The sequence below is a fragment of the Chlorocebus sabaeus genome, chromosome 11, assembly GCF_047675955.1.
Source record: "Chlorocebus sabaeus isolate Y175 chromosome 11, mChlSab1.0.hap1, whole genome shotgun sequence".
NCBI lineage: Eukaryota > Metazoa > Chordata > Mammalia > Primates > Cercopithecidae > Chlorocebus > Chlorocebus sabaeus.
Window position 1 is genome coordinate 77415415 of NC_132914.1, and position 18221 is coordinate 77433635.

At 36.1% G+C, this 18221-nt stretch overlaps 1 protein-coding gene across 2 annotated transcripts in view; it reads left to right on the forward strand.

Annotated features, from left to right (window-relative positions):
- Positions 1–267: 267 nt before the first annotated feature.
- Positions 268–18221, forward strand: part of OTOGL (otogelin like) — a 170997-nt gene continuing 153043 nt past the window's right edge. For both annotated transcript variants that reach the window (XM_008004119.3, XM_073020969.1), the window contains exons 1-6: positions 268–346; positions 1692–1731; positions 2799–2847; positions 8321–8387; positions 10523–10621; positions 12811–12965. In XM_008004119.3, the coding sequence (XP_008002310.3) occupies positions 268–346; positions 1692–1731; positions 2799–2847; positions 8321–8387; positions 10523–10621; positions 12811–12965 (489 nt within the window). The remainder of the gene's footprint in view (positions 347–1691; positions 1732–2798; positions 2848–8320; positions 8388–10522; positions 10622–12810; positions 12966–18221) is intronic.

The following is an 18221-nucleotide window of genomic DNA, read 5'->3' on the forward strand; positions in this document are numbered from 1 at the left end:
GTGCAGGTGTGGGTGTAACTAATACGGGCTCAGGTAAGAAGCTGCCATGCATCACTAATGAGAGACTCAGCCAAAGGGTTGCCTGCAAGTTCTAAAGCTTCAGATGCTGTATGTAGTTGGAAAGCTTGGAATTCCTTTTTGAATTACTTTATTACATAGCTATATTTATTAGAATTTGAGTACACTACAACTATGCATACTTCTAAGATGCCGTCATAATAAAGACCATCAATTTGGTTACATTTCAGGGAGAAAGGCTTCACTGAAATGAACATTGTAAGAAAACTCAATTTAATGTTACCTTGGAGTATATTCTCGCTTCATGTACTGCTGTTTTCATTACAAGGTAAGAACTCAGATTAAATGTTTATGTTAATTTATTGTATTTTTGTTTCTCTTACAATTTATACAAATAGTTTTCCCTTATAAAGCACTTTGAAGTCATTAGAATGAATTGTACTAAATGATACTCAGATCACCTTTAAAAAAATTCTTAATAATGTAGATAATTTGGACCTTTTAGTTTTCATTTTTTGAGTCTTTGCAAAATGGCTAGTTAAAAATCATGCTTTTATTATGATATGCAATTGTATTAGAACCTTTTAGTTTTCATTTCTTGAATCTTTTTTAAATGACTGGTTAAAAATCACGCTTTTATCATGATATGCAATTGTATTAGAAGAAGCTCTGATTCTAACTTTTTTCTTCTAAATTATGATTTAAAATAATTGTCTATTTGCAATTTAAACATTTGAAATTTTATAATAAACTAAGAGCAATTGAGTACTTAAACTTTCTTCATGCCATCAGCCCAAAGAATAGTAAAAAAATGTTTTAAGAATGACTAACATCTGGGGCTAAAAATTGATTTTAATTATTTTTATAGTAATTTTATTAATATATTTTCTTGCTATTTGATTTTTTTTTTGTTATGGAAAGCTTATAAACATACACAAAATTTAAATGAAATAACACACCTTCACGTTGCCCTCACCCGGGTTCCATAACTATCAGCATTTTGTGGAACTAGTTTTACCCTGTTACACATTTTTTCTTGGAGTATTTTAAATTCATGAAATACATATTATATATTTTTAATAGATAAGCATTTTATCATACCTAACAAAATGGGGAAAGGATTTATTTATTTTCAGTTGTTGATTTTTAATCCCTGTAAAGGTCTGTATGCTTTGGAGCTTGTAGACGAAATTGGAGAAATTGCTTAAGTACAAAAGACTACAGAGGTCAAAGGTGCTATTTTCCAGTTCCAGTTGTAACTGAAACCCCAAGGAGAACGACGTCACAGAATCTTGAGAGCTGAGGAGACTTTACAGATAACTTGTCCAACACCATCATTTTATGGTGTGCTTGGTATTTTGTTTAAGCTTGGCATGTACTAAGTGGTAGCACTAGAACTAAAACTTGGATCTCTGATTCCAAGACTAGTGCCTGTTCAATTGCATGGTGTCTCTGTGTAAATCCATGTATACTGCCCATTCTTTTTAGCTTATCAGTCATTCAGTGTCTCACAAGAAATTTGCTGGTCAAATCCCTCTAAAAAATGCAAAAATAACAGCAAACTTCAATCAGAATTTTAGAATTTAGGTTAAAATGTTCTTTTAAACAACTAGAACATGTAGCCAACATATTTGGATAATTTTTTTTCATTCTTATATATTTGTCTCTGGCAGAATATATTTGTGCATCATCTATATTGATGGGAACATCAAAGTGAGTATTTCTTGTTCTTTGTGTCCTCTAAAACATAAAGTTAATGGGAATGAGCAAATCTCAGCAGGCGACTAGATCTGCTTTTGAAAAAAATAAGTGAAATGTTTTACAAAAAAGCGTGAAATATACTTTAAAAAACATTTCTACAGATTAAAAATGATCTAGCATTCATTTCTTTATTTATGAAAATACTTCCTTTCCTTTTAATTACAAAGTATTTGTTTTCATTTTAATTATGAGGGGAGTCTTTGGTGGCTGTTGGTACTAAAAAGATATTACTTTCATTTCAAAGGTTTGTAATAAAAAGTTATATTCCATAATATTATCCTTTACATTATTATTAATATACATTATTGATAACAAATGTATTATGTTCATTTTTAGCAGAGTCACACAGTTTTTAATGATAAAAATAAAAAATTGTTTTAGCAGTAAATAACAAAAATCATTTTTTGGACTAAACTGATCCACTTAATAAAAAGTAGAATTCTATTCACCATTTGATTTTTTAAAAATAAAATGTTTATTGATAAATATAACACAAAAACAGAAAACATTATAAAGCAAATATATACCTTAGTGAATTATTAGCCATTTGATTTTGATAAATTGCAGTTTGATGTTCTTACTTACATTAATGTTAACTTGCCCTTTATGACATAGCACAGGAGAGAATTAAGCACTATGTTTGAAAAAAGGGAACGTACAAATACTGACCTCACTAGATTTGCAAAATCATGTGGAGAAAATATTGCAAGGGTTGGTGCTACAATGTTACACTCTTTTGTTTATTTTTCTATCTCAAAGTTCCTTCCTAAAAGTCAGTTTACATCAAAGACTGGAGAAATTTGGGGACACTCCTGAATTTTGTAAAATGAGACAGCACCACCACCCAAATCTATCCCTTCCAGAAAAGGGGGGGAGGACCTTTTAAATGTTAAACCAAGAAAGACCTCTTTGATAAAGTGATGGAAATCAGGAGGAAAACACCAGCTCTCTCTTGGGAAAGGCTTGTTCAGGTTGCCTAGGGGCCTTTGACTATACAAGTTCTTTTTGTTTTCTTCCAGAAACGGGTTTAATGAAAATCGACAGAAAAGAGCTCTTTTAGCAGCACAGGTAGGTTATGCTTCAGGTGGAGAGAGAGGCACAGAAATAATCCATTCTGTGTTGGACTCTGCTGTCACTTCAACAATGAGACCTTTGTGGAGGGGAATAAAATGCTAAGAACAAGATAGGAAGGAGGAGGAAGAAGCAAAGTAACCTCTATTGCTTTTCTACGACCATCAAATTCATGCTCAGGTCACATCGACTTGTTTGGAATAAAATACATTTCTTTTTGCTATTCAGCTCAGTTACCTACTAATAGACTTGAGGCTTTTAATCCCATGCACTTGCCAGAAAATTAGAAGTAGTTTAAAAATTAAGCACAGTATCAGTTAGGACAATGACAACAGTGTAATGTACATGGAAAAAGGGGCCGAAAAAGGTGTAAATAATATGAATTAAGTACTGCAAAAGGGCAGGAGATACATCCTGATGTCCTGACAGAAAGTTTTTATAATGTCTGATAAATCTAAATTGTGGGTATCTCTGAATGGGTAACGTTTTTTTTTGGAGGGACAGTGTAACACTGCATTTGAGAGCTTCTTGCTCGGGTGCCTTCTTATGAAGGATACTGGATAATTGCAATTTCTTCAAACTGGTTGGAATGCTCAAATGAATGGGCTTAAAAATATTTCTCTATAAAAGATGGATGGTAAAATACAGAATCCTAACTTAGCAAAGGCATTTCTTTGAAAAGGAATATGATTTGAGTATTTACATAGCAAGCAGCTTAAATATTCAAGGAAGTCTTTGTTAAATGTTGAATTGCAAATAGTTTTTATTAGTATTTTGTGATAGATGTCTGAATTTGTGTATTTTATAGTGTTAATTGAAGAGAATTAGTAGTTAAATAGAAGACAGATCTGATATGCTGTTGTGTCTGGTTAGAAGACAGAACTGATTTATTCTTATCAAGAGTAGAGACCTTTTTTTTTTTTGTACCAGTGTTACTGGAAAGGGGTCCTGACCCAGATCCCAAGAGAGGGTTCTTCATTCTCATGCAAGAAAGAATTTGGGGCAAGTCCACAGAGTAAAGTGAAAGCAGGTTTATTAAGAAGGTAAAGGAATAAAAGAACGGTTACTCCATAGGCAGCGCAGTAGCATAAGTTGCTTGACTGAGTATACTTGTAGTTATTTCTTAATCATATGCAAATAAGAGATGAATTATTCATGACTTTTCCAGGAAAGGGACAGGAATTTCCCGGAAATAAGAGTTCTTCTTCCTTTTAGACTATATAGGGTAACTTCTGGATGTTGCCAGGGCATTCATAAACTGTCATGGCATTGGTGGGAGTGTCTTTTAGCATGTTAATGCATTATAACTAGAGTATAATGAGCAGTGAGGACAACCAGAGGTTCCTTTCATTGCCATCTTGGTTTTGGCAGGATTGGGCCGGCTTCTTTACTGCAGGGTCTTTATGACCTGTATCTCATGACACTAGTCCTGCTGACCTCTTATCTCATCCTGTGACGAAGAATGCCTAACCTCTTGGGAATGCAGCCTGGCAGATCTCAGACTCATTTTACCCAGCCCCTATTCAAGGTGGAACCACTCTGGTTGGAGCGCCTCTCATACCAGAATAGGCAAAGGATTGTCTATGGAATGGAAACACATTTTTATTTTTCTTAAAAAGTGTTTTGTGTACTGATATACTTAAGTGTCAAATTGGGGTTATACTGTTGTCCATTTAGATGTTTTCAGGATTTGTATACTTTACTCCCTTTTAGCAAGAATGAAGAGCAGGAGACTTGTACTTCTACTTCCTAAGGCTAGAAAACCTGTCAAAATCATTTATTTTCAGAACAATTTTTAAAAGAAGAGGTTTCAACAGCGGGCAATGAGGTCATAATCTTGCACTGCACTGTTTAGAATTGGAATTTCATGTGTTACAAGGCCATTCTTATCCATAGATTCACTCTTCTGCTCTAGGAAAACAGAGCATCAATAGGTAGATAAGTGTGCAAATAATGACTCAGAAATATGTTGGCAATGAGGTGAGCAAGAGAGGGTAGATGCAGACTTCTGTAAATAGTGTATTTGTGCGCTGCAGTGATTTCCCATCCAAAGACTGTATTTCCCTGGGCTTCTCTCCGTCCTGCGGAGGTGTAATCAGGAAGGAGGAAGGATGGGCTGTCCTCTTTTATCAGTCATGTGAATACATGCACCTACTGCCTGGGACTTTTTTGCATTTGCATTACATTCCAAAAATTCCTTTCCTGAAAGCAAGCCCTAAGACATAGACTTAGGTGCAGGTCATTTATAGTGTACAAATAAAGGAGAAAGGAAAATGATGTGAAGAAGGGAGAAAATAAAATATGGGGTGTATTAATGAGGGGCTTTCTGCTGTAGGCAGCTGGAACTCAGTCTTATTGGAGACTTTTGAACCATGTAGAATGTGTCCTAGAAAAATTTCTAGGTTGAGGGAAGCCTCCGGAGAGCCTAAAATCTCCAGGAAGGCACTTTCCATAGTCTTTTCTGCTTGGACTCTGCCGTCAGGCAAAGGCAGAAAGAACCTAGTGCTGAAGTTGGAGGCTTTCAGTGTACACAGAAATCCAGATGAATTCCAAGGTGAATTCAGAGGTGGGCTGAGAGGATGTGAGGAGAGGCAACAACAAAGTCTGCTGCAGTCTTGGCTCTAAACACCCTTGGGAGACAGATTCCCATTTGAACCATGTCTCTTTTTTCAGTTAAGTTGGTATTTGTTGATGACATACCAAGGACAGTGCTAGAGATAGAAACAAGAATAGCAGTGCCTGTTACCTAGAAACTCCATCTGTTATGGAGGTAGTCTGGTGAAGAAGTCATTTCTCTGCAACTGGATCATTGAATCCAAGACAACCTCAATCATTTGCCATTATTTATATGACATAAAAAATAAATATGCTCCAATTATAAATGTAAGATGCCATTCTGACTTCAAATATGTCAATAAATAAACAAAATCTGCATGTCACACTTTAGCCTTGGTGAAATGTATTATGATGTATGGGATGCTGGATAAATAGGATATTGTTGTAGCCAGAAAGGTGGTGTCCTAGGGAGTCATTCTAATTTCCATAAACAAGATGTAGATTGAGTTAGGTTAAAGGATATAGAGCGAAAAACAAATTATATACTTTTATCTTCCTCTAGTGTTATCCAGTGTTTTCAGTTTTTGCCTAATAGTAAAAACAAGTAGCATGTTTACAACTCTTTTCCTTTTTTTTTGAGACAAAGTTTCACTCTTCTTGCCCAGGCTGGAGTGCAATGGCCTGATCTCGGCTCACTGCAACCTCCGCCTCCTGGGTTCAAGCTATTCTCCTGCCTTAGCCTCCTGAGTACTGGGATTACAGGCACACAACACCAACGCTGGCTAATTTTCTGTATTTTTAGTAGAGATGGGGTTTCACCATGTTGGTCAGGCTGATCTCGAACTCCTGACCTCAGGAGATCCACCCACCTCGGCCTCCCAAAGTGCTGGGATTATAGGCGTGAGTCACCACACCCGGCCTGCATGTTTACAACTCTTATTATGTGCCTGGCACTATTCTTGGTGTGTCATTCACATCATTTCACTGAATCCTCACAATTCTGTGAGGCAGGTACTTTTATAGACTGGGAAACTGAGGCTGAGCTGGTTGAATAATTTGTTCAAGGCGATAGGCCCTATGAGGTAGAGTAGAAGTCATTATACACTTTTAATGAGTATCAGAGATGATTGGCTTCCATTAAAGGGATAGACATAAATCATTTCGGAGCCAAAGGAAGAAGGTTTTGGTGTCCAGTAATATCCGGGGCTGTGTCAGATTTAGGCAGCCAGAAGCAACGTGGCTGAAGAGAGAATAAGACTTGCTGTCTTGAAGGAATCGAGGTCATAGACTGTTGTTGCGTCTAACTTAGTTTGAAGGCAGAGGCAAGAACAAAAAGGGGAGATTGAACAGTGAGGATAAAACCTGGGAGTGTTGAGAACAGGAGACAGTGAACTTGAGACCATTGTGTGGGGCAGAGTTTAGAAAGAAATCTTCAAAGAGTGAGAGAATGTGTCTTTTATATAGCGTGGACTGACATGATGGCGTGCGCCTGCAGTCCCAGCTACTCAGGAGGCTGAGGCAGGAGGATCGCTTGAGTCCAGGAGTTAAGCCCAGCCCAGGAAACTTAGCGAGACCCATTTCTTAAAAAAAAAAAAAAAAAAAAAAAAAAAAAAAAAAAAAGATATAGCTTGGATAGATTTTCCTGTTAAAGAAAAAAGTACTGAGATGGAAAATGTCAGAATAAAACTTAACATAAGGGAGACTAGAATCTTCTGAGAAACAACTTTGTTCCTGAAGTCACATGGCTCATTTTCCCATCCTTCTTATCTTTCCCCCTTCTTCAGTTTTTCTAATATCATCTACTACTTAATTTGACAATTATTTGGCAAGTTTTGGGTGTGTTTATTCTGGTGAAATATAAGTACTATTGGAAAGAATGTTGCCCCAGCCCATACACTCAACTGCTATGGAGTTGGAATAATAATCCACAATCAATTAGTTTTAGTAAGCCACAACTATTTGCTACTAAGCCATATAGATCTTTTAAAAACCTTAACATTTCATCTGGATTGCTTAGATTGATTGACATAAATCTCTTTATTGCTAATTTTCTGTGTGAGGCATTATGTATGTAAGCTTTACGTACATGGCTTTAATTCATTATCCTAACTATACAACAAGGGAAGTGCCATTATTGTTCCCCTTTTACAGATGAGTAAACAGAGGCACTAAGAGGTTAGGAAACTTGCCTAAAGGTAAGTAATTACGGAGTCAGGATTCTAATCCAACTCCGTTTGATTCAAAATTCATGCTATTTACCACTATTCTGAACTACCTTGGGCTCTGTAAAAAGATATATTTAAACGTTCTATGAACTTTAAAGTGTGTCAGTCAGCTCTTTGGAGCCTGAAGGTAACACACTGGCACCGAAACAGCAGATGGTTCTGTGGATGTTTTCTTTACCAACTGGTGTGCAGGCAGGCAGGACATCACCGTCTGTAGGTCTGTCAGCCCCATACATTTTTTTTTTCCAAACCTTTCTGCACCTGGAAGTGTCAGAGAACTGCTATTTCTGCAGTCAAAGCAGTCAATAATTCCAGAGGTTAGACTCAAACCAGGCTCCTTTCATGAGGTTGTGAGGTAGGTGGAGGGATTGGGGGCTGGGGGAAAGAGTGGGTGATGGGAAGGGGAGGGAGGATGGGAAGTGAGAACAGAACAGAGAGCAGACAAAGTAAACGACTTGTCAAAGTCATGTAAGAGGCAAAACCAAGACTTGAATGAGGTGTTCTCACCACGACCTCAGAGGCACCCTTTCTGCCTTGTGGAGATGATAAGCCTCAATAACCCCAGAAAGTATAAAGTCAGCACTTTATCACTTCTGCATTTGTAGTTATTTTCTATATGTGCCAATTTGCATGTTTGGCTTGAATTAAATAATTTAACTCTCTTGCATTCTCATTTCTTTCTTTCAAAGTTTGAAGCTACTTCTCCGAGATACTTTTTCCATGATGCTATTAATTGGGGTGAGAGCAAAATAAAAGGTCAGTGTTTATACTTAGGTTTTCATATTTGCTTTCTCAGAAAATCCCTTTGGGGGATATGTTGAATCAAGTATTTACTGTTTCCATAAACCACATGAAGGAAAGTGAATCAGGATGGTAATAATACTTAGTAATAATTTAAGTTCACTTCTTAGAGAAATTTGAATTGTTTCTGAGAATAACTAGGGCCAAACATTTAGACAAACCTGATAACTGCATGACCAGGGAAGATGTCACTGAATATCAGAAACTATTTTTTTTTTTTGTGAATCAATTACTTGATCCCTATTTTTTGTTACCAATTCCCCATTTCCATTAAGAAGAATGCTGATGGTAGTTTGAAATTTAATTTGAGTGGTAACTATGAAATAGAAATTATCATTGTTGTGTTTAAAATAACAATGATCCTCACCAGTTTTCATTTGATACTTGTTTTCAGGAGAATAAGCAGGACTGTAAATACATTTTTAAAGGCAATACATTTGTTTATCTAAATATTTAGTATCTCTTCATCAGAAAAATGCAAGACTGTGATCTAAGATAAACTGTAAATATAGATGTGCCCCTAGTGGAAAAAACTGCTTTTAAGTTTATGAAGAACATCATTTTTTTTTTAAACCTGTATTTATGGACTAAGTTAAAACAGCATATTTTTTCCTCACTTAAGATATACTTGGAGATTTGTGCATTTTTAAAAGTAAAGAGACATTTTAGATCAATGGATCTTAAGGCGGAGAGGAATCATACGGTTTTCAAATTCTTGCCTTTGGCAGAACTGTGGTCAAATGATCAATTATATAACTATCTTCTGGGAATTAAGATGTTCTCTCTTCTCCTCAAGTGTTAAATTCTTCCTGCTTGAGTTTTGCCAGTTGCCTCTTATTCTCTCCTTATTAGAGGAAATTTTTTTCACTGATTCATTTGCATTTTTAAAACTCACTTAGGAGACGATGGTAAAATTAGGGTTAGAGTTCACAGTTACTTGCTTCCTCTTTTTAACATAATTTGTTGGGACAATTTTATAATTTTTCTTTCCATGAAAGAAATAATATTTTTGGTGACAGTAGTGACTTTGGCTTCTGCTTCATCAAAATTTAAGCATAGGTTTCTTTTTCTTTTTTCTTTTTTCTTTTTTTTTGGAGACGGTCTTGCTCTGTCGCCCAGGCTGGAGAGCAGTAGCGTGATCTTGGCTCACTGCAGCTTCTGCCTCCTGAGTTCAAGTGATTCTCCTGCCTCAGCCTCCAGAGTAGCAGGGATTACGGGTGTCCACCACCACGCCTGGCAGCATAGGTTTCAAAGAATGTGTCATTTGTAATTGAGCCTGAGGATTAATATACAAACCTCAAATGAAATGTTTAATCATTCTCTTCAAAAGCAGGAGTCTCCCTTGGAGTTTTATGCTTTGCCTGATCCCTCAAGTTAATGATAGTCCTGATTCTTTTTGTTGTTGTTGTTGAGACAGAGTCTAACTCTGTCACCCAGGCTGGAGTGCAATGGCACAATCTCGGCTCACTGCAAACTTCACTGCCTGGGTTCAAGCGATTCTCCTGCCTCAGCCTCCCGAGTAGCTGGGACTACAGGCATGCACCACCACACCCAGATAATTTTTGTGTTTTTAGTAGAGATGGGGTTTCACCATGTTGGCCAGGCTGGTCTCAAACTCCTGACCTCAAATGATCTGCCTGCCTTGGCTTCCCAGAGTGCTGGGATTACAGGCATGAGAGACCCTATTCTTTAATAGAGTGTTTGCTCCTGGAAGAGTAGCTGATGGGATGTGCAGCCAACACCAAACTCCATCAACAGAATCATCTGCAGCTTGTGTATTTCTGGTTCTCATCATCTGGGACAGAGATTCCTTACATGGGAACTTGACCTTTGATTTGCTTGAAAGGGGCTAACCTTCGCTCTCAGGGTAGTTTGAGATGTAAAAGCCTGTCTTTCTTGCTTCACAGCACACATAATAAAATGAACTAGACAGAGACTTGATGGGTTTAGTTCTTTAGCTTAGCTAGGCAAGAGACCGAGAGTTCTGTTTAAGTTAATAGTAATTACAATTTGTCCAAGCTGTATCTTGACATATTATGCTTAAAAGAACAAATGGATGCCAGAAGATAACTTTTTCTTTCCCCCCTCAGGTTCTTGTCCTTATGAATGCCTTAATGGAGCTTTCTGTTCTAAGACTGGAACATGTGACTGTCAAATATTTCAGGCTCTTGGGACAAGATGCCAGATCAGTAAGTTTCAGGGATGCTTATGAGAGAATTATGAGATACCAAGGAAAAAATTAAGGCATAATTTACTATAATAATGTTCATCCATTGGGAGTCGTATATTAACTAGAGAGCCCACAATTCATTCTCAGTTATTTGATGTAATTTAGAAACAATGTAAAACGAAAGTACATAGGGCCACTATCCCTTCTCATTGAACTCTCTTATTGCTTCAAGTATTTTTTCCACTTTGTATACTAATAGCCTATTATTATTATTGTTATTATTATTTTTTGAGACAGAGTCTCACTCTGTCACCCAGGCTGGAGTGCAATGGCACGATCTCGGCTCACTGCAACCTCTGCCTCCCGGGTTCAAGCGATTCTCCCACCTCAGCCTCCCGAGTAGCTGGGACCACAGGCACTCGCCATCATGTCTGGCTAATTTTGGTATTTTAGTGGAGATGGAGTTTCACCATGTTGGCCAGGATTGTCTTGAACTCCTGACTTCGGGTGATCTTCTCACCTAGGCCTCCTAAAGTGCCGTGATTACTGGCATGAGCCACTGCACCCAGCCAGTAATAGCCTATTAAAACCAGGTTCTCATTCATCTCTCTTTTGCTTTATAAAACAGATTTTTAAATTTGGAGCCAGTCATTCTTTTGGACCTTTAATTAACTGGACATTTTGTATGTTAAAAAATAGTACTGAGACTTCTTCAAGGGCAGGGGCTTTTTTTTTTTTTTTTAAATAAACCTTTTATCCACAGTGTCTAAGAAAGGATTCTATGTCAATCATAATCAATAAATATTCATTTGTTTAATCAATATTTACTGGCATCTAGATCCCAGGCTAGGCATTGGGGATACAACGGTGAATAATACCAACCTGTTCCTGTCCTCCTGGAGGCTGTAGTCTAGAGAAGGTGATAAATACGCAACAGATACACAATAATTAAACTTGTGACAGGTGCTGTAAAGTACAAGATGCTATGAAAATATGAAGCAGAGGTGAGGCATACTGTCAGGGAAGACTGCCTGAATAATGAATAATTCTGTGTTTTTTCCTGAAAAGGCCACAGTTGTCCAAGGCTAATAAATTTAGGTGGGAATCACAAAAATACAAGATGTAAAGAGTCACCCTTATCTTTATGCACCCCCCTCCAGAGTGTATCAAAATGTTTTACACGTATTGAGTGCTCAGTGAATGTTACTGATTTTCATATTATTCTAAAGAGAATAGTTTAGAAAACAAAAATGGAATAGAAGATTATCTACAAGGGTAAGAAAAAAAGGTAGGCATGACAATAGGAGATGCAGTTGTATGATTTAAGATAAATACTGCTTGAAATTTGGCCAGTTTGAGGTCATGAATTGTTAAATTCCAGCATACCTTTTTTTTTTCTTTCTGAAGACAGAGTCTTAACTGTCACCCAGGCTGGAGTACAGTGGCGCCATCTTGACTCACTGCAACCATCGCCTCCTGGGTTCAAGGGATTCTTGTGTCTCAGCCTCCTGGGTACCTGGGATTACAGATGCGTGCCCCCCACCTTGCTGGCTAATGTTTTGTATTTTAGTAGAGACAGAGTTTCACCATGTTACCCAGGCTGGTCTCAAACTCTTGAGCTTAGGCAGTCCGCCCACCTTGGCTTCCTAAAGTGCTAGGATTACAGGTGCAAGCCACCACTCTAGCCAAATTCCAGCATACTTTGAATGAGTAATGCTCCCCACATCCAGGTCCCAGACACATAAATATGATTTTTTTTTGGTCAATGGTTATTTTTCTCTGTGGATACCATAAAAAAGCCATTTTTGAAAGACTAGAATACTCTGATGCTGCGTATGCTAATCTTTAGGACACTCAGTGGTGACATTTCTCTCTTTTCTGAGCCATCTTACTTGCTATATTACTATCACCTTTTACTGTATTATTTTCCATACTCCTTTTTTTTCTTCTAGAATATTATTTTGGAAACAAAAATTCAGGAACTTTCTAACATAAATCTTCTTCACAACTACTTGGAAACCCTGTTTTATCAACCACTTTGATAGTTTTGAGAACAATTGGTAATTTTATGTTAGTTATTTCTTCCTGTGATGTAGACCAAGGAAGGAAATTTGAATGAAAATTAGAATCATTTACGATGACTGACTGAACACTGCTAGAAACATGTAATTTATTTTGTCTACAAAATATTATCCTGTTTCTTTTCAGTACCAAACATGGGCAATGGCAGAGATGGGATTTGTAAAACCTGGGGACAGTATCATTTTGAAACATTTGATGGCATCTACTATTACTTCCCAGGAAACTGTTCTTACATTTTTGCAAAGGACTGTGGTGATTTGGAGCCTCGGTACACTGTATGGGTAGGTGATTGTAGGACATAATTAACTTAAAAATATTATCTCTGGAAAAGTATGTATTTTCAAAAGTACTTGGCAAATGATGCAAAATATATACTAATCATAGAATGAATACTTATTTTGAAGAGGGTTTGCATTCAGGTACCAACCGTATTACTTACGCTTCCTTCCTTCCTGATACTTCCAGTGAGATATGTCCAGCTGGTTTAATTTTTTGAAATGACACACTTGGTATGAATCAGAGGCTAACATTTATAAAATGGAGTGTATGAGTTACATAAGCACAGGCTATAGGATGGGAAGATGGGCAACTAATTGCTAGGTAGTTTGATACTATATGACTGAGCTCAGAGAATTAATTCTTAGTTGCAGAATTCTTGACTCAAATGAATTCTTAGGAGACCTCTCAAAAATATAAGCTGTAGAGTGGCTCTAGTTGAATAAGGATATCAGGGACCTCTTTCCTTGATTACCATCTTCTGAATTTCTAGGTATTTCAATCATTACCAGGAAACTGCTATTTTGTTCCATTTAAAAGCTACAGCTCTCCATAGCCAAAATATGTTTGAATCTCTGTTATGCTTTCCCTTTTTACTTATGTTGGGGCTGCCTACATTCTCCTCCTCTCTAAGGTGATACAAACATTAAAAGTAGTCCCTGAAGCTTGTTTTTTTTTTTCCATAGGTTTTTGGGGGAACAGGTGGTGTTTGGTTACATGAATAAGTTCTTTAGTGGTGATTTCTGAGATTTTGGTGCACCCATCACCTGAGCAGTGTACATTGTACCCAATGTGTAGTCTTTTATCCCTCACCACCCCCACCACCCCCCAGCCTTTCCCCTTGGTCCCCAAAGTCCATTGTATAATTCTTATCCTTTTGCAGTCTCCTAGCTTAGTTCCCACTTATGAGTGAGAACATGGATGTTTGGTTTTCCATTCCTGAGTTAGTTAACTTAAAGTAATGCTTTCCAATTCCATCCAGGTTGCTGCAAACACCATTATTTTGTTCCTTTTTATGGCTGAGTAGTATTCCATAGTGTGTGTGTGTGTGTGTGTGTGTATATGTGTGTGTGTGCATGTGTATGTATATGCATGTGTATATATATGGTATATATGTATATATATGGTATATATGTATATATCTAATATTTTCTTTATCCATTCATTGATTGATGAGCATTTGGGCTGGTTCCATATTTTTGCAGTTGTGAACTGTGCTGCTATAAATATGCATGTGCAAGCACCTTTTTTGTATAATGACTTCTTTTCTTCTGGGGAGATACCCAGGAGTAGGATTGCTGGATCAAATGGTAGATCTACTTTTAGTTCTTTAAGGAATCTCTACACTCTTTTTCATAGTAGTTGTACTAGTTTACATTCCCAACAACAGTGTAAAAGTGTTCCCTTTTCACCATATCCACACCAACATCAATTATTTTTTGATTTTTAAATTATGGTCATTCTTGCAGGAGTAAAGTGGTATCGCATTGTGGTTTTGATTTGCTTTTCTCTGATAAATAGCGATGTTGATCGTTTTTTCATATGTTTGTTGGCCATTTGTATACCTTCTTTTGAGAATTGTCTATTCATATCCTTAGCTCACTTTTTGATGGAATTGTTTGTTTTTTTTTCTTGCTAATTTAAGTTCCTTGTAGATTCTGTATGTTAGTCTATTGTTGGACATATAGATTGCAAAGATTTTCTTCCACTCTATGACTTGTCTGTTTACTCTGTTGATTATTTCTTTTGCTGCATAAAAGCTTTTTAGTTTAATTAAGTCTTGTCTGTTTATATTTGTTTCTGTTGTGTTTGCTTTTGGGTTCTTGGTCATGAATGCTTTGCCTAAGCCAATGTCTAGAAAGCTTTTCCAATGTTATAATCTAGAATTTTTATGGTTTCACATTTAGATTTAAATATTTGATCCATCCATCTTGAGTAGATTTTTGTATAAGGTGAGAGATAGGATCCAGTTTCATTCTTCCACATGTGGCTAGCCAATTATCCCAGCAACATTTGTTGAATAGAGTGTCCTGTCCCCACTTTATGTTTTTCTTTGCTTTGTCAAAAATCAGTTGGCTGTAAGCATCTGGCTTTATTTCTGGGTTCTCTATTGGTCTATATGACTGTTTTAATACCAGTACCATGCTGTTTTGGTGACTATGGCTTATACTATAGTTTGAAGTCAGGTAATGTAATGCCTTGAGCTTTGTTCTTTTTGCTTAGTCTTGCTTGGGCTATGTGGGCTCTTTTTTGGTTCCATATGAATTTTAGGATTGTTTTTTCTAGTTCTGTGAAGAATGATGGTGATATTTTGATGGGAATTGCATTGAATTTGTAGATTGCTTTTGGCAGTATGGTCATTTTCACGATGTTGATTCTACCCATCAATGAGCATGGGATTTATTTCTATTTGTTTGTGTTTCTATGACTTCTTTCAGCAGTGTTTTGTAGTTTTCCTTGTAGAGGTCTTTCACCTCCTTGGTTAAGTATATTCCTAAGTATTTTAATGTTTTTTGCAGCTATGTAAAAGGGGTTGAGTTCTTGATTTGATTCTCATCTTGGCCACTGTCGGTGTGTAGTAGGGCTACTGATTTGTACAGATTAATTTTGTATTGTGAAACTTTTAGACCCTGAAACTTTTTAAGGCTACAAATCTTTGCGACCCAGAAAAGAAGCACAACTCGGTGACTACAGTCAATAATATCTTAATTGTACATTTTTAAATAACTTTAAAAGTGTAATTGGATCATTTGTAACACAAAGAATAAATGCTTGAGGGGATGCATACGTCCTTCTCCATGATGTGATTATGTAACATTGCATGCCTATATCAACGCATCTTCTGTACCCCACAGATATATGTATATACACCTTCGATGTAACCACAAAAATCAAAAATAAAAAACTAAACAAAATAACAAATGTATTTAAAGTAAAAAAAAAAAGGAAATGAGATTTATTGAAAGTTAACTTATGGGGCATAAGAATAAAAATTTAGAGGTCTCTTTATTTAGGGAAGTTGGTGAAATGCATCTTCTGTGCTTACAGGTCTCCTGTTCTCGGTTCTCTTGTTTACTACTCCCCAACCCCTCACTTGTTTTATTGCTTGAACACCCTTTGACCATCTCTTTAAAATGTTCTTGTTCAGTGTCTCACTCTTTTGAGGACTGAGGTATCAATGAGATAACCTGTTCTTTGTTAGTAACACACAATGCTGAACTATGCTTCTGGAGTTAGTAGACATTGTTTCTACGTGGCCTGGTTTTGAAGAGTAAAATTTGCTTTCAAATAAATTCATCAATTTACTTGAAATGTCATCTTTCCCCTTGATTATAAAAGCAGTTCACTTCTTTTGTAGAAAATTTGGAAAATTCAGAGAAGTGTGAAAAATGTTAGAATTATCACTTAAGAGTTACCATTGGTTAACAGTTTCATCTATTTCCTTCTCAACATTTTTCCTCTGAATTTTATACATATTTATAAAATTTAAACTATAGTTTTCTGCCCTACACTTTCAATTAACATTATGTCTTCAACTTCCTTCAATGTCAAATATTCTTGATACATCCAAACACAGTTAGCTGTATTCTTTCCAACTTCTGTAATAATTAAATTTGCTTCAAATAATTTAATGATGTCCTATATTGGAAATGTAGATTTTTTTAAATTATAATTTCAAGGGATATATTGATAAACATTATGATACAGATATCTTTATACCCCCTATTATTTTTTCCATCTTTAAATTCTATTTTATTTTTATGAAAATAATATATGTATATGGAGAAAGATTTCATCCCAGAATATACAGCAAAAAATAGCCTCTGCCTTCTTTCATCTTCTACCCTAGCAGAAGTCTGGCTCTCAAGAGGCAATTACTTCAACTAATTTAGCTGTTTCTTCTAGTTTTTATCTTACACATCAAAATATGCCATTATCTCTTTATTTTTCAAAGTTAGGCCTTATTCCTTCATTTCCTATTATGGAAAACGAGAAATTGTCTTTGTTATACCACCCTTCCTGCTCCTAACACACACACACACACATACACACACACACACTTCCCTTCTCTCCTCCTAACAGAGTTATGTCACCATTTTTGGTTAAATAATTTATCTTTTTTATATTATTGTCACTATGTAAATATTGTTTAGAGCTGATCCCAATAGGTTATGATGATTTCATGTCTCTACTTGTATATTTTTCTAGAGTAAACAGTTATCTCATTTTTTCTTTGCTGCATTCTCTTTACTCCTGTCACTAATGTTTTTCCTAACTCTCTCCCTCTATAAAACTCTTCAATATGGTCAGATGCATTAGGCAAGCTATCAGCTTCTCTTTTCCCTCATGAGACAACCCTTCCTCAGTTTTTCTTTCTCATCTTTTAATTCCGACTAGTTGCTTTTGAAGTCTACTGTACACCTATCACTTGGGATTTCTTTTCATCATCCTACTGGAGAATTTTATTCTTCTCTCTCCTCAGTTTTCCTCTTTCTTGGTTCCCACCAATGTCTAGTGGTCCTTTAACTTTGTTCATACTAGAGAGATAGGTTCTGAAAAGCTTATTGGATGCTCTGAATATGTGGCCACTGTTTGTAGTGGTGATTAAGCAAGGACCCATTTCCTCTTTGTTTACTCACTCATTTTAATTGACTAAGTTGGTTCCTGGAAAGGGAAGATACTTTCCTGGAAAGTGTGCATGGGAAGAGAAGTTTTGAAGCCTTGATTTTAATTTAAAAATCACTTTCAGAATTTTAAATTTCAATTCACTCTGATTTCTGATCATTTTACATATAACCTTACCCAACCTCCAGAAATTTTTACCTCTTTTAATTCCCAGAGTTCTGATATTTTGTAAATATGTGAATTTTTTTTCCCTTTTTTTTTTTTTTGTGTGTGCTGGGCACTTGATAGGATTTCATATTGGAGCTCATATATTGGAGCTGTGGGGTGGAGTGATCCCTTAATTTTATCATTGATTCTTGCCTATTTTCCACCTTTTTCCTTTTCTGTTCTACATTTTGGGATATTTCTGTCCAATTCTGAGATGTTTATTTTCCCACCTTTCTACTTCAGTTACACATTTCTCCTTTTATATTGTCGGTATTCAATTTTTTGTTTTTATTCTTTGAATTTCATTTTTAGCAACAATTTATTCTCAGTTCAAGGATGGCATATATCATTTTTCTCTCAGAAGATGTCAACTATGTATTTTTAAAGTTTTTGGATTTTTCTTTTTCTTTTTTTTTTTTTAAATTTAT